The following is a 15,058-nucleotide window of genomic DNA, read 5'->3' as shown; positions in this document are numbered from 1 at the left end:
TTTAAAATTTATGTCTATTTGAAAAAGCCTTAACTTATTTCAAATCTGTTTTGCATCAAAGCAGAAGTCTCCTCTCTAGCTAGTGTTCATCATTATTGAGTAGGCAGTGACACTTAATGCCAGCTGTGCATAAAGAGAAGCATAAGACACTTAATATGAGAGCCCTCAAGGTACTCCCAACACAACTGTGACAGATTAGATACAGCTGTGAACATGTGTTCATGCAATGAAGTGCAGCACACATGTTCCTTTAGGAATTAAAAAAAAAAACAACAAAACAAAACAAAACCCTGAGGGATGCCCTTTAGCACAGAGTTCTAACCACTATGGCCTGCTGCTCCTAGGAGGCAACTATAATGCTGCAAGATAAAAGATTAGACTGAAAAAACGTAATTCCAGTCTCAGCCCTGCTACTTACCAGTTGTGTCACCTTCAGAAAGTCCAATTTGCTACATGATCACTGTCTCAGAGACAGAGGATTAATAAGGATTAAAAGAAATAATGAATAGGAAAATACTATGCAAACTGTAGGTGTTGCTTCAGTTTACACATATACAGTTGAATCTTGAATAACACGGATTTTGGAGCACCTGGCTGGCTCAGTTCGTTGAGCATCTGACTCTTGGTTTTGGTTTAGGTCATAATCTCATGGGTCATGGGATTGAGCCCTGAATCGGGCTCCACACTCAATGGGGAGTCTGCCTGAAAGATTCTCTCTCTCTGCCAGAGGCACACTCTCTAATAAATAAATCTTAAAATAACAACAATAACAACAACTTGGGTTTCAGTAGCAAGAATCCATTTATATGGGGATTTTGTTTTTACATTTTCTCTTCTTTATGATTTTATTTTTATTATTTTTAAAAGATTTTAAAGATTTTTAAAGATTTTGAAGATTTTATAAAATCTTTAAGAGAGAGAGAAAGAGAGAACAAGGAGGGGAAGTGGCAGGCAGAGGGAGAAGCAGGCTCCTAGCTGAGTAAGGAGCTGATGTGGGACCCGATCCCAGGGTCCTGAGCTGAAGGCAGACACTTAATCAACTGGGCCACCCAAGTGTCCCGATTTTCTTTCCTTATTTTTTTTAAAGATTTTTATTTATTTGAGAGAGAGAGAACGAGCAGGGGGAGGGGCAGAGGAAGAGGAAGAAGCAGACTCCCCGCTGAGTGGGAAGCCCAACTCAAGGCTCCATCCCAGGACCCTGAGATCATGACCTGAGCCAACGGCAGACGCTTAACCGACTAAGCCACCCAGGCGCCCCTTCCTTATGATCTTCTTAATATCGTTTTCTTTGCTTTAGTTTACTTTATTCTAAGAATATAGTACAAAATACATATAACATACAAAATAGTATGTTAACTGATTGTTTACGTTATCAGTGAGGCTTCCAATCAACAGCAGACTATCAGTAGTTAAGTTGCTAGGGAGTTGACAGTTATAAATGGTTTCTTTGACTGAGAGAGGATGGGTGTCCCTAGTCCCCAAGGTGTTCAAGGGCCAACTGTATCTTCTGTTTACACACAAATGACTTGGCACATCCCCTTATGGCTTTGAAAGCCATCTTTTACTATGCCATTTGCCCTCCATCCAGTGATGCTTTCCCAGACACAGCTCCATTTCTGCTTATGTTGTCTGATTTGCCCTCTGATACTCATTTACTGAAAACATATACTCATCCTCTAAGACTTGGCTCTCAAATATCATCTCCTCAAGGATGCTTTGGTGAATCCTTTTTTTTTTTTTTTTTTCCGTAAGTAAGCTCCAGGTCCAACATGAAGCTCAAACACATGACCCTGAGATCAGGAATTCCATGTTCTACTGACTAAGCCAGCCAGTTGCCCCACTGCTGAATTCTTCTTATGAAATCTAGCACAGCTCTCTGATTCAATCTCCTAATGTGCTTCTTTTAGACCTTGATTGTAAGTAACTCAGACCCACTGCAGATCAGTCAGTCATGTACCGATCTGGTGAAAGCCCTGGGACTGGGGATGCCACATTTTATTTACCTTCCTTTTTCTTTACGCTTGGCATTTGGAATTTAATACCAGCTTTGCAACTAAGCAGTAAATTCACCTTCTCCAGATGTGTAAGATGGCTAACTTAAAATTACTTTTCTATACAGAAAATACAGAATCAGAAGAGAACTGAAATTCTTTATCTGTGTTTTCAGAATCTTTAGAATTTTCATATTGAATTGTTACCAGCAGCTTTCACTAAATTCCTATTTTGAAAAAATTTCACTACCATATAAACGATGGAGCCAAGAATAAAGTCTAAAATTATTTCCTAAAAATGCTATGTTGGGGAATTTTCAACTATTGAAATAACTAATATTCCTAAGTTTGTTCTCTAATTTTAAAACAGAGGTCTATTTGCCAACTTGCTACATTCATATAAACAGCTCTTTATCCTGGTGCCAACAGGTCTTGTACCATAACCACTATCTGACTCAGCAAGCTGGGTGGAGAGGGGGCACCACCGCTCTTTACTTGTGTGAGTCTCCTCGAGGACAGGAACTCCATTCAGACACATTCCTAGTATTTCCAGCATCTAACTGTGTGCCTTCCAAATAGATAGCACTCAGCAATATTTATTGAATTCCATTCTCCAGACACTGAGACCTCAGTATACTTTCAGAAAGAAGAGATACCCAATAAATCTCATCTCCGTAGTTCCATCACAAATGGGTAATGGGTTATCATTCAAGTCTCACCCTCTGCAACAGATATTAGTGGTAAAATAGATTTTAAAGCATAGATTTTCACATCTATTCTCAAAGTCATAGATTAACATGTTTCTAGTGACAACAAATATTACTAAAAATGAAAAAACCCAACTACATGCCATATGCCAATAAGCAATCCATGATGACTTTTTTATGACTATCAGAGAAGGAAGTTCCCAGATCTTCACTGCTTCAAGAATATAAGGATGAACTTACCATCATCTAAAGTGATGTCCTGCAGACCAATTGTTGAAAAGTTAGGTTCTTGCTCTTCAGGTTCAGGCTTAATGTTCACAGTTGCTTCATCAGGTGGAAATGAAGCTGGATCACACAAATTGTGACAGATTAAGGATGAAGGTGCAGAAAGACCTCCCTGGCCTGTACTTTGTGCTTGAGTTGACTGCTGTCCAGAATGCATTCTGGTGGCTAGAGACGGTGATGAGGCAGTTCCTGAGCTAGGAGATTGGTAAGGCATAGGCTGTAGCTGAGGAGATGGTGGCCCAGAAAGTGGTGAACTAGCCAGGGGATGCAAGGCTCCTGGGGAAGCAGTTGTAGCAGACCCTGAATGTGAAGGACCATATGTAATGGGTTGTAACTGAGGGGAAGGCTGGCCTGTGACCTGGTCAGCCCCTGGAGAAGAAAGAGATCTTTGTCCTGTATTTGAACAATGGAATCCCACTGACTGCAGGTGAGGCAGGGTCTGCACCGAATGAGGTGTGTGGGCTAAGAGATGTCCTGCTGGGCCTGAATTTGAAGAATGAAAAGGTATGGATGACGGCGGCTGACAGCCAAGATTTATTAAACTAGGAAGAGGTGCATCCTGTGGAAACAAAACCGGATCATATTCTTGACTAGAGGCAGCATTAACTGGAAGACAAGTTGGTCCGTTGTACACAACATTAGTTTGCATAGGCTGATAGGAAGACCCCACAGGAGGTGTTGATGTTACTTGAAAAGGCTGGTGCATGACTGAAGAAGGTATCATATGCTGTTCTTTACCAGAATTTTCATCCCTACACTGCAACTGTGGCAGATGAGATGAAGTTACCATGGATGCATATGTTTGTTGAATGGGACAAACCAAGCTTCTCTGTGTTGACAGTACACTGTCACGTGGGTGTCCTGTGTCTGAGGAAGGCCTCTGGGTCTGGGCAGGATGAGGCACAGACAATGCTGGAACTGAAGACAAGTCAACCTCTTCTTTGTGTTCTTGCTTCATCAAAACTAAAAAAGAAAATGATAAGAGCAAATATTATTACATAATATATACAGTGATCATAAAGGGCCCTCATTCCAGGCTACATAACTTAGTATGCACCCAAGCCAGGGGTTAAAAATACAAATGCCTTCAGAGAAGGCAAATAATATAAAATATGTGAAGTCAGCAAGCATAAGACAACAGGGAGTGGTTCTTGCTCTAAAAGTTTCAAGTTAAAAAAAACAACAACACTGCACAGAACTCTATGAAGTGCTGTGGAAAGATCTCAAATACATTCCTATGTACCAAAAACTGGAGTCGCAGAACAATGTGTACATATCACAATTCTTGTAAAATATTGTGTGTGTATATAGAATATGTGTATGTTTTTGCTTATATCGGTATGGATATCTCCAGAAAGATGTCATGAAACTGGTACTACTGTGTTTACTGCTGGGAATGGAAACTAGGTGACTAGGGGTAAGAGCAAGAACCAGATTTACTTTTTATTATGTAAGCTTTTGTGTCTCTTGAGTGTTTTCAACCAGGTATATACATTATCCACTCAAAAATAAATGATTTTTTAAAACCCCCCAACAAAGCTCTAAGGCCTAATAAAAAGCCTTAAATTTGACAGGTGCCTGGGTGGCTCAGTCTGTTAAGCAGCTGCCCTCTGCTTGGGTCATGATCTCAGGGTCCTGAGATTGAGCCCTGCATGGGGCTTCCTGCCAGTGGGGAGCCTGCTTTGCCTTCTCCCTGTGCTGCTCCCTTGATTGTGCTCACTTGCTTATGCTCTGTCTCAAATAAATAAATAAAATCTTAAAAAAAAAAAAGCCTTGAATTTGAGATCTCTGATCTGAAATCTACTGGTCACCTGGTTTTGCATTTTGCATCAAACACCACGGATCTAATCTAATATTCATAGAGCTTCTAGTTTACAATGGTCTAATTTACAATGATCCTCAACCATCATCAGATACATATTACAAGAGGAATAATGAGGAATCAAAAAAGTATTGGAATACACAAAAAACCTGTTGGAGATAATAAACAAATTCAACATGTAGAAATCAATTACATTTCTATAAACTAGCAATAAATAATCTGAAAAGGAAATTAAGAAAATGATTTCATAAGTCAATCAGAGAAAGACAATTATCGTATGATCTCACTCATATGTGGAATTTAAGAAACAAAACAGACATCCTATAAACAGAGGATTATAGGGGAAGAGAGGAAAAAATAAAACAAGATGAAATCAGAGAGGGAAACAAATCATAAGAGGCTCTTAATCATAGGAAACAAACTGAGGGTTGCTGGAGAGGAGGTGGGTGTGGGTATGGGGTAACTGGGTGATGGAAATTACGGAAGGCACGTGATATAATAAGCACTGGTATTATATAAGACTGATGAATCACTGACCTCTTCCTCAGAAACCAATACTACATTATGTTAATTAGTTGAATTTTTTTCAAAGATTTTACTTATTTATTTGTCAGAGAGAGAGAGAGCACAAGCAGGAAGAGGTGCAGGCAGAGGGAGAAGCAGGCTCCCCACTGAGCAAGGAGCCCGATGAGGGACTCGATCCCAGGACCTTGGGATCATGACCCAAGCAGAAGGCAGATGCTTAACTGACTAAGCCACCCAGGAGTCCCAAATTAATTGAATTTAAATAAAAAATAAACAAGTCTGCCAAAAAAAGAAAACAATTTTATTTACAATATCATCAAAAAATAAATTTGTTCTCTAAAGAACAAATTTGGCCAAGGTAAGTGAGACTTACACAGTGAAATCCACAATACACTGCTAAGGAAATGAAAGAAGACCTAAATACATGGAACAATATTCCAGGTTCATGGACTGGATGACTTAATTAACTGTTAAGAACACAACACTCCCCCACACAATTTTCAGATTTAATCCCAAAATCCCAGCAATATTTTTTTTGCAGAAATAGACCCGTCCTAAAATTTATATGGAATCCCAAGGGACCCTAAATAGTCAAAACAATCTTGAAAAAGTGCAAAGACAGAGGAATCGCACTTTGTAATTTCAAAACTTACCACAAAGCTACAGCAATCGTAACCACATGATACTGACCTAAGGACAGACATATAGACCAATGGAATAGAGACCAAAAACAAACCCTTTAACATATAGTCAACTGAACAGTCTCTTCAACAAATGGTACTGAGACAACTGGGTATCACGTTCAAAATAATGAAGATGGAAACTTATCTGAAAATCACACACGAAAATTAACTCAAGTGGATCAAAGACCTAAACATAAGAGCAAAACTACAAAACTCTTGGAAGAAAACAAAAGGCAACAGCTTCATGACACTGTATTTGGCAATGGTTTGTTTAGCACTATGTATACTGAAAGTATAGACAACAAAAGAAAAACAAACTGGATTTCTTCAAAACGAAAAACTTCTGACTACTGAAAGACACCACCGAGAGACTGAAAAGATAACCCACAGAATGGAAAAAGTATTTGCAAATAATATTTCTGAAAAGGGTTTAATATCCAGAATACATAAGAACTCCTACGAACGCAACAGGACCGAACCAAAGATGTGAGTGTCATCCCAGGATAGATCTAGATGGATGTGTGTGTAGAAGAAGGGAGGTACCAGCTCTTCTCTCTAGGATCACTAATTATGAAGATGAAACAAACCTAGAGATGCCATGTGGTGAAAGCATGCTCAAGATCTAAAGCCAACAGAAAGAAAAACAGTGTTAAGATGAAGAGAAACCTTAAGCCCTAAGATCACACTGCTTGAGCTGAAGCATGCCTAAAGCCAGCATTGCACTTAATCTTCCAGTTACATGAGCCAACGATTTTTTTTGTTAAACTAGTTTGAATTGAGTTTTTGTCATTTGCACCCAAAAGTTCTAATTTACTGAAAACAACCTTTCCGAGATAGGGATTATTATTATTACTCCTGCCTTATAGATGAGTATACTGAAGAGAATAAAGGCACTAAGACCTCACAGTAGTTAAACGGCATCATAAGGACCTGAATCCAGGTTTTTCTGCCTCCAAAGCCCATGCTTTTTCTTTTTTTTTTTTTTGAGAGAGAGAGAGAGAGAGAATGCATACAAGCTGAGGGGAGGGGGTGGTGGGGCAGAGGGAGAAGGAGGAGGGCAGAGGGAGCTCACTGCGGGGCTCGATCCCAGAGCCCTGAGATCATGACCTGACCCAAAGCCAGGCACTTAACCGACAGCCACCCAGGTGCCCCCAAAGTCCATGCTTTTGATCACTATACTGTATGACCAAGAAAGATTCAACTTCACCATTCCATCATACAAGTAGAGGTTATGAATAACAAACACTATCCTTTATCACATAAAAAAAGTAGCTAGTCCATGATTTTAGATGAATCTACCGGTTGAAAGGACTGCTTCATGTAGAAAATAAATGCATTTTGCTTATTTTAATGTTTATCAAAACAGAAAACCATCAGTTAATTTTCTGTGTGTCAAAACAAATGATTTCATTGTTTCCCTTGGGAAATACTTCAGTCCACTTTTCTAAAAATTATCTGTTTTATCTTCCTATTAAAGTGCTATTAACTCCTTTAAAAATAATTTTACTAGGGTGGCTGGGTGGCTCAGTTTGTTGATCAACACAACTCTTGATTTCTGATTTGTGGCTGCTAGGATTGAGCCGGCACTCAAGTCTGATTGTCCCTTTCCCTCTCCCGTCGCTCTTGCTTGCTCTCTCTAAAAATAAATTTTGGGGATGCATGGATGGCTGCCTTCGGCTCAGGTCATGATCCCAGTGTCCTGGGATGGAGTCCCACATCTTCTCCCTCTGCCCATCCCCCTGCTTTCTCTCTCTGACAAATAAATAAATAAAATCGTTAAAAAAAAATAAAAAGAAAATAGAAAAATTTATAATCTTAAAAAAATAAAATTTTCCAGAATTCACATCTCATTGTCCCTTCTACGTTTATACTACTTTAACATAACTAAAATTTTCATCATCCTCACTAAAATGTGAGAACTTCATTTTATGTAAAAGAAAATAACAATGAGAACCAAAGTACAGTCAAACCTCATCTGACCATTTACCGAACCCCTGTCAATCACACGTCTCTTCATATAAGCATGGACTCAATCTGAGGAAATTAAGTAAGAATTAGAACAGCTCTGAGACTATATGCATTGTATAGTAGGTAATTAATGGAGCACTTGTTTTGGGGGGTGCATTTGAGCTTGACACTTTTCTCTGGTGTCCTACCAAAAATGGAATGGGCTCATCATTCATCACTGTGTTAGTCTCTAAATCTGGCAAGCTGTAAGTGAGCCCACCCTTAACAGGACAACCCTTAAAACAGAGAAAGCATATTACCAGTCTTCTTATTGCTTCTGTCCCAATGTTAACATTCCCAAACCAGGCCTGCATCCAGTTTCTTATTCTCGCTCAGGTATTTCAAGTATGTGTCTAACAACTCTGACCTCTCTTATGTCTTCATGTACTTTCTTTTCTTCTGACTTTGGCACAACTATAACTTTCTCCCTGTACAACTGGATTCTTTTTCCCTTTTCTACTTCAGCTCCTACTCTGGTCCCAGGAAAGCCACAGTAAATGCCATACCCAGGATGACCTTTCCATATAAAGGAGGGAGAATATTCAAGAAAGCCTCTCACCGCTTAATTAATCCTGAATGGGGGAGGTAAGGTCCTTGGTTACATAAGTGGTTGGTTATCATGCACTAAAAAGGACACAGAGGGACTGAGAACTACAGCTTAAATTCACCTTTTTATTGGATAATCCAATCCTCCTTTTTATGTACACTCAGATTGAGAGTTCTGCTTTCCTAAATTGAGTATATTTCCACTTTGCCAAATCAACTATCACTTTTTGTCTATAAGGGATTAAGACTCCAACTGTACCAAATCTAAAAAGTCCTCTTTGCTGGTCTAGGATTATCTATTCTTTTTTTTTTTTTTTTTAAACATTTTATTTATTTGAGAGAGAGAGAGAGACAGTGAGAGAGAGCATGAGCGAGGAGAAGGTCAGAGGGAGAAGCAGACTCCCCGTGGAGCTGGGAGCCTGATGCGGGACTCGATCCCGGGACTCCAGGATCATGACCTGAGCCGAAGGCAGTCGCTTAACCAACTGAGCCACCCAGGCACCCTAGGATTATCTATTCTTATTTAGAGAGAAATACAGTTAAAAAGAACTTAAAATATCTAGAATGACTTGAATTTTAGAAACAGACTAACTCTACCTTCTGTGTTAAATATGCTCATTCTCAACTTTAGAATGTAAACTGACTATGGGACACATTATGCTAAATACAATTTCCAATTTAAAAAAAAAGTTATTATACCTGAAACTAACATACCATTGTACATCAACTATACTTCAATAATAAAAACTAAAACAAAACAACAAACTCAAAACAGCCATTTGCAACTGATTACTCTTTCACTGGATATTGATATTGGTCAGATTCCTATTGCTAGGAATACCCTCTTGTCAAGAAGGTAACAAAATGTCGTATCCTTTAATAAAAAACAAATAACTTCTGAATATATAAAATTAATTTTTTAACTTTTTAATAAAGATTTTATTGGGGCACCTGGGTGGCTCAGTGGGTTAGGCCTCTGCCTTCAGCTCAGGTCATGATCTCAGGGTCCCGGGATTAAGCCCCACATCCGGCTCTCTGCTCAGCGGGGAGCCTGCTCCCCCCGCCACCTGCCTCTCTGCCTACTTGTGACCTCTGTCAAATAAATAAATAAAATCTTTAAAAAAAAATAAAATAAAAAAGGTTTTATTTACTTGCAATAGAGAGAGAGTCCAAGGTGGTGGAAAGGGGCAGAGGGAGAGAAAGAAGGAGGCTCCAAGGAGCCCAAGACAGGGTTCAATCCTGCTTTATGCCAGGACCCTGGGATAGGCAGACACTTAACTAACTGAGCCACACAGGCGTTGCTGAATATCTAAAATTTTTATAAGCAAAATTTAAAAAAGAAGTGTCACAACAAATAAGATACAAATATTTAATATAAATAATCATACAAATTAATAAGACAAACGTAACTCTAATGTAAGTATCACACACTAGAATTCTTTCTTTCGAAATTCTGTAAAGCTTTATCTGCTCATGAAGAAAAATAAAAATGTTGAGGTCATAAAATTAGTATACTGTATATATTTTGGTCCCATTTTTATTTTAAAATGTTGTGCTATAGGGGCGCCTGGGTGGCTCAGTGGGTTAAGCCGCTGCCTTCGGCTCAGGTCATGATCCCGGGTCCTGGGTTCGAGCCCCGCATCGGGCTTTCTGCTCAGCGGGGAGCCTGCTTCCTCCTCTCTCTCTGCCTGCCTCTCTGCTTACTTGTGATTTCTCTCTGTCAAATAAATAAATAAAATCTTTAAAAAAAAAAAAAAAAATGTTGTGCTATAAATGGATCAAAAGGAACCAGAAAGACAGAATGACAGTTTCAGAGCAGAAGACAATTAGGATGCTTGAAAATATTTTTTCAACTTATCTATTTTTTCCTTTTCTTCTCCCAAAGATTCTATTTATTTGAGAGAAAGAAAACATGTTTGTGAGCAGGGGAGATGCAGAGGGAGACAGACAAGCAGATTCTGTGCCAAATGCAGAATTGACACAGGTCTTGATTCCAGGACCCTGAGATCACCCTGAGCCAAAATCAAGAGTTAGAGACCTAACTGACTGAGCCACCTAGACACCCCTTAACTTGTCTTTTTTAAAAAATAAATTCACACCCACACACACAAAATACATTCACAGTAACATATTTGCTTTTATAAAAATTTTATTCAAAACTCCATTTTAGAAAAAAATGACAAAAGCCAAATACTACAGAGAAAAGACAATCATCAGCCAGAACAAGGACTGCCCAATTAAAAAAAAAGAAGAAAAAAGAAAGATTATTTATTTATTTATTTGAGAGAGAGACAGAGGAACAGAGGCAGAGGTGGGGAGGGAGAAAGGGGAAGAGGGGGAGGGAGGAAGGATAGAGCAGGAGACAGAGAGAATCTATAGCTGACTCCACACTGAGCACAGAGTCTGATGCAGGGCTCAATCCCACAACCCTGAGATCATGACCTAAGCCAAAACCTTGAGAGGGACACTTAAGCAACTGAGCCACCCAGGCGCCCCCAAACACTTCTTCAGTCTTTGTTTTGTGTGTGCCACCTGATTTGTATATTGTCAATCATTAGGCCAGTGATGACAGCTGGTAGTCCAATCCAATATTCCTTCTGTACTCTGGGGCCCCAATGATTGCCATTCTCATATAATGCCCTCTAGGGTTCTGCTTTTATATTGTCCTCCCAACTCATGAGCTGATAATGTAAAGCATTATAAGCCTGTTCAGTTACTACTCTTTGCCTGTTCAGTTACTACTACTAAGATAGTAAAAATGAAAACCTCTAATCGGCTGATCCTCTTCTACTGCTTTTTAATTTTATTTATTTATTTTTTAGAAGATTTTTTTTTTTTTAATTTGACAGAGAGAGAGATCACAAGTAGGCAGAGAGGCAGGCAGAGAGAGAGAGGAGGAAGCAGGCTCCCCGCTGAGCAGAGGGCCCGATGCAGGGCTTGAACCCAGGACCCTGGGATCATGACCTGAGCCAAAGGCAGAGGGTTTAACCCACTAAGCCACCCAGGCACCCCTGCTTTTTTTATTTTTAAACAATTCCAGAAGCCCTCTCCCTTCTTATTGAGGTTAGATTCTACAATCTCCCATCTTCACAGCATTTGTTAACATTCTTGGACTGCATGTCTGAATCTGAGTGCTATTTAAGAAAGTTACACAACAGGGCAAATTAATTATTTATAAATTCATGAATATCAGCATCAAAGGTGTTTTCTGATCATGCCTAGAATCCTATTATGTTTCTGTGGTAACTTACTCTCCCCTTTCTTTACAACAACTATTTCAAACTTGTCTACATTCTTCAAACTGCCAAATCACCTACACTCCCATCTGCTCACAACAGAAGATTCCATGTTATTCTTTAAAGAAAAAAAAGTTGACGCTATCATATGGAAACTCCCTAAACTCTCTACTACCAAATGTATAAACCAGCCGAATATACACCCATCTTGTTCATCCTTACCTATCCCCTCCTGTTCCTTCTCCCAACTAAGGCCCATTCCAACTTTTGTATTTTAAATTTTATTCCTTCCCTAATATTCTTTATTATCATTAATGCTGTCTCCCCTATATAATCAAAACACTAACTATCTGAATAACCTTTTTAACCTTTTTGGGCCTCTGTCATATAAATCTCACTTTCCATAGTTAGTAATTTGAGGAAAAGACTAAACTGGTCATTGATATCTTAGAATAAGACAGGAGAAATACGGGGGAAATGATTTTTAGTTTAAACTTTCTTTTAACTGAATATATTTGATACGTAACATTGTGTAAAATTTAAGGTGTACCACAAGTTAATTTGATACAAGCACATATTGCAGGGAAAAGGATTTTTTTTTTTTTTGGAAAAGGATTTTTTTTTTTTTTTTAAGATTTTATTTATTTATTTGATAGAGATCACAAGTGGGCAGAGAGGCAGGCAGAGAGAGAAGGGGGGAAGCAGGTTCTCCACCGAGCAAAGAGCCCGATGTGGGGCTTGATTCCAGGACCCTGAGATCACGACCTGAGCCAAAGGCAGAGACTTAACCCACTGAGCCACCCAGGTGCCCCTGGAAAAGGATTTTTAAAGTAGGCTCCATGCCCAACATGAGAATAGAACTCACAACCCCAGGGGCGCCTGGGTGGCTCAGTGGGTTAAAGCCTCTGCCTTCGGCTCAGGTCATGCTCCCAGGGTCCTGGGATTGATCCCCGCATCGGGCTCTCTGCTCAGCAGGGAGCCTGCTTCCCTTCCTCTCTCTCTGCCTGCCTCTCTGCCTACTTGTCATCTCTGTCCGTCAAATAAATAAAATATTAAAAAAAAAAAAAAAAAAAAAGAACTCAACACCCCCAAGATCAAGAGTCACAAGCTCTACTGACTGAGCTAGTTAGGCGCTCTGAAAGTGGTTTTTGCAATACAAATTTGATCACGTTACCTCTCTGTTAAAGCTCATTTCTTGGAACTTTTTTTTTTTTAATTTATTTATTTGACAGAAAGAGAGATCACAAGTAGGCAGAGAGGCAGGCAGACAGAGAGAGAGAAGCAGGCTCTCTGCTGAGCAGAAAGCCTGACATAGGGCTCGATCCCAGGACCCTGAAATCATGACCTGAGCCAAAGGCAGAGGCTTATACCACTGAGCCACCCAGGCGCCCCACAACTTCTTTTTTTATTAGAGGATAGAGAGAGGGGAGAGGGAGAGAGAATGTTAAGCAGGCTCCATGCCCAACATGGAGCCTGAAGCAGGGAATCATTTCAAAACCCCAAGATCATGAACTCAGCCAAAATCCAAGAGTCAGACGCTTAACTGAGGCACCCCTTTTTTTTTTTTTTAAGATTTTATTAATGTATTTATTTGAGAGAGAGTAAGAGAACAGGGAAGGCGCAGAAGGAAAGGGACAAGGTGACTCCACGGTGAGCACAGAGCCCAATGCACGGCTGGATCCCATGACCCTGAGATCATGATTTGAGCCAAAATCAAGAGTTGGACACTTAACCAACTGAAGTTCTTTTAATACTCCATTATCCAACCAACAACAATACCTTTGCACATGCTGTTGACTTTATCTGAAATGTTCTCCCTCACTTTCTCTAAGACAGTTATTAACAGTATAGATTCTACAGCCAGATTGCCTGGATTCAAATCTCACATCCACCACTTATTAGCTGTGTGAACTTGGTTCACTCATTTGCAAAATGAAAAGGGCAATTACCTACCTTACAGGATTATAAGAGAATAAATTAGTTATTAGGTATAAACTGCTTAGAATAGCACCTGGCACACACTAAATGTTCAGTATGTCTGCTAAATCAATGAACAAACCTGAGATGTACTCTAGCGTAAGAGTTAGGTGCCCAGACTCTGGAACCAGATTGCCTATGCATGACATTTGGCTGTAAGATTTAAATGTTCTAAGACTGTGGGCATAATACTTAGCTACTCAGTTTCTTCATCTATAAAACAAGATAATAACCTATCTCATACATCTATTATGAGTTCAAAAGAATAAATAGAAAAAGGGCTTAGAATAGTACCGTATGTATGGATATATATATACACACACACATACACAACATGTCTATAAACTATTACTATTTTCCAGTTATCAACTCAAGTATTACTTTCACATAAAAGCCTTTTCTCAACCTGTCAGCCTAGGCAACGGTCCCTCTGTTATTTTCACCTATAGCATCGTATCCCTTTCCTACAGAGTCCTTACTGCAGTTTCTAATTACAAATTTGTTAGTAACTAATTTATTTAGTGATTCATTAACTTCTGTTTGTCCCCCTGGATTATAAGTTCCATGATAAAGGAAATGAGATAGGTTTCACCCAACTGGTGAAATACTTACTTACTCAAATACTTACTGAACTGAAAAGGCTAACCAAAATCTTTCAGAATGTTTGTATTCTATTTGAAAACTATCTGAAATATTTTATTACCAAGTAATATATTAACATGATCAAGTAATATTAATTTTCAGATTTGGGAATATAAACACCTTTTTTTTTCTTTTAAAGATTTTATTCATTTATTTGACAGATCACAAGTAGGCAGAGAGGCAGGGAGAGAGAGAGGGAGAAGCAGGTTCCCCGCTGAGCCAAAAGCCTGATGCGGAGCTCGATCCCAGGACCCTGAGATCATGACCTGAGCCAAAGGCAGAGGCTTTAACCCACTGAACCATCCAGGTGCCCCTATAAATGCTTTTAGAGGCTAAAAGTGAAATATAGTCAGGCTTTAAAGAATATGAATGACAAATGATCATTCATAACCAGTACCCTTTCAAATTTAAGTGTTCATTATTTCCATTAACTAGAAACCATTTAAAAGTTTTTGCAAGAGGGGGTGTCTGGGTGGCTTAGTTAGTAGGGTGTTCAACTCTTGATTTGGGCTCAAGTCATGATCTCAGGGTTGTGGGATCGAGCCCTGTGTCAAGCTTGGAGTTCAGTGGGGGGCATATACTTGAGATTCTCTCTCTCTCTTTCTCTCTAAAATAAACGAATAAATCTTAAGGGAAA

At 39.3% G+C, this 15,058-nt stretch overlaps 1 protein-coding gene across 3 annotated transcripts in view; it reads right to left on the bottom strand.

Moving 5' to 3' along the window:
- LOC111152752 (nuclear factor of activated T-cells 3) overlaps positions 1 to 15,058 on the bottom strand; it is a 133,136-nt gene that overhangs the window by 29,774 nt on the left and 88,304 nt on the right. For all 3 annotated transcript variants that reach the window (XM_022511351.1, XM_022511353.1, XM_022511352.1), the window contains exon 9: positions 2,939 to 3,946. In XM_022511351.1, coding sequence (XP_022367059.1) covers positions 2,939 to 3,946 — 1,008 coding nt within the window. The remainder of the gene's footprint in view (positions 1 to 2,938; positions 3,947 to 15,058) is intronic.

Source organism: Enhydra lutris, unplaced genomic scaffold (genome assembly GCF_002288905.1).
Source record: "Enhydra lutris kenyoni isolate GAN:26980312 unplaced genomic scaffold, ASM228890v2 scaffoldscaffold30, whole genome shotgun sequence".
In the NCBI taxonomy this organism is placed as follows: Eukaryota; Metazoa; Chordata; class Mammalia; order Carnivora; family Mustelidae; genus Enhydra; species Enhydra lutris.
This window is presented reverse-complemented; position numbering and strand designations above follow the sequence as displayed.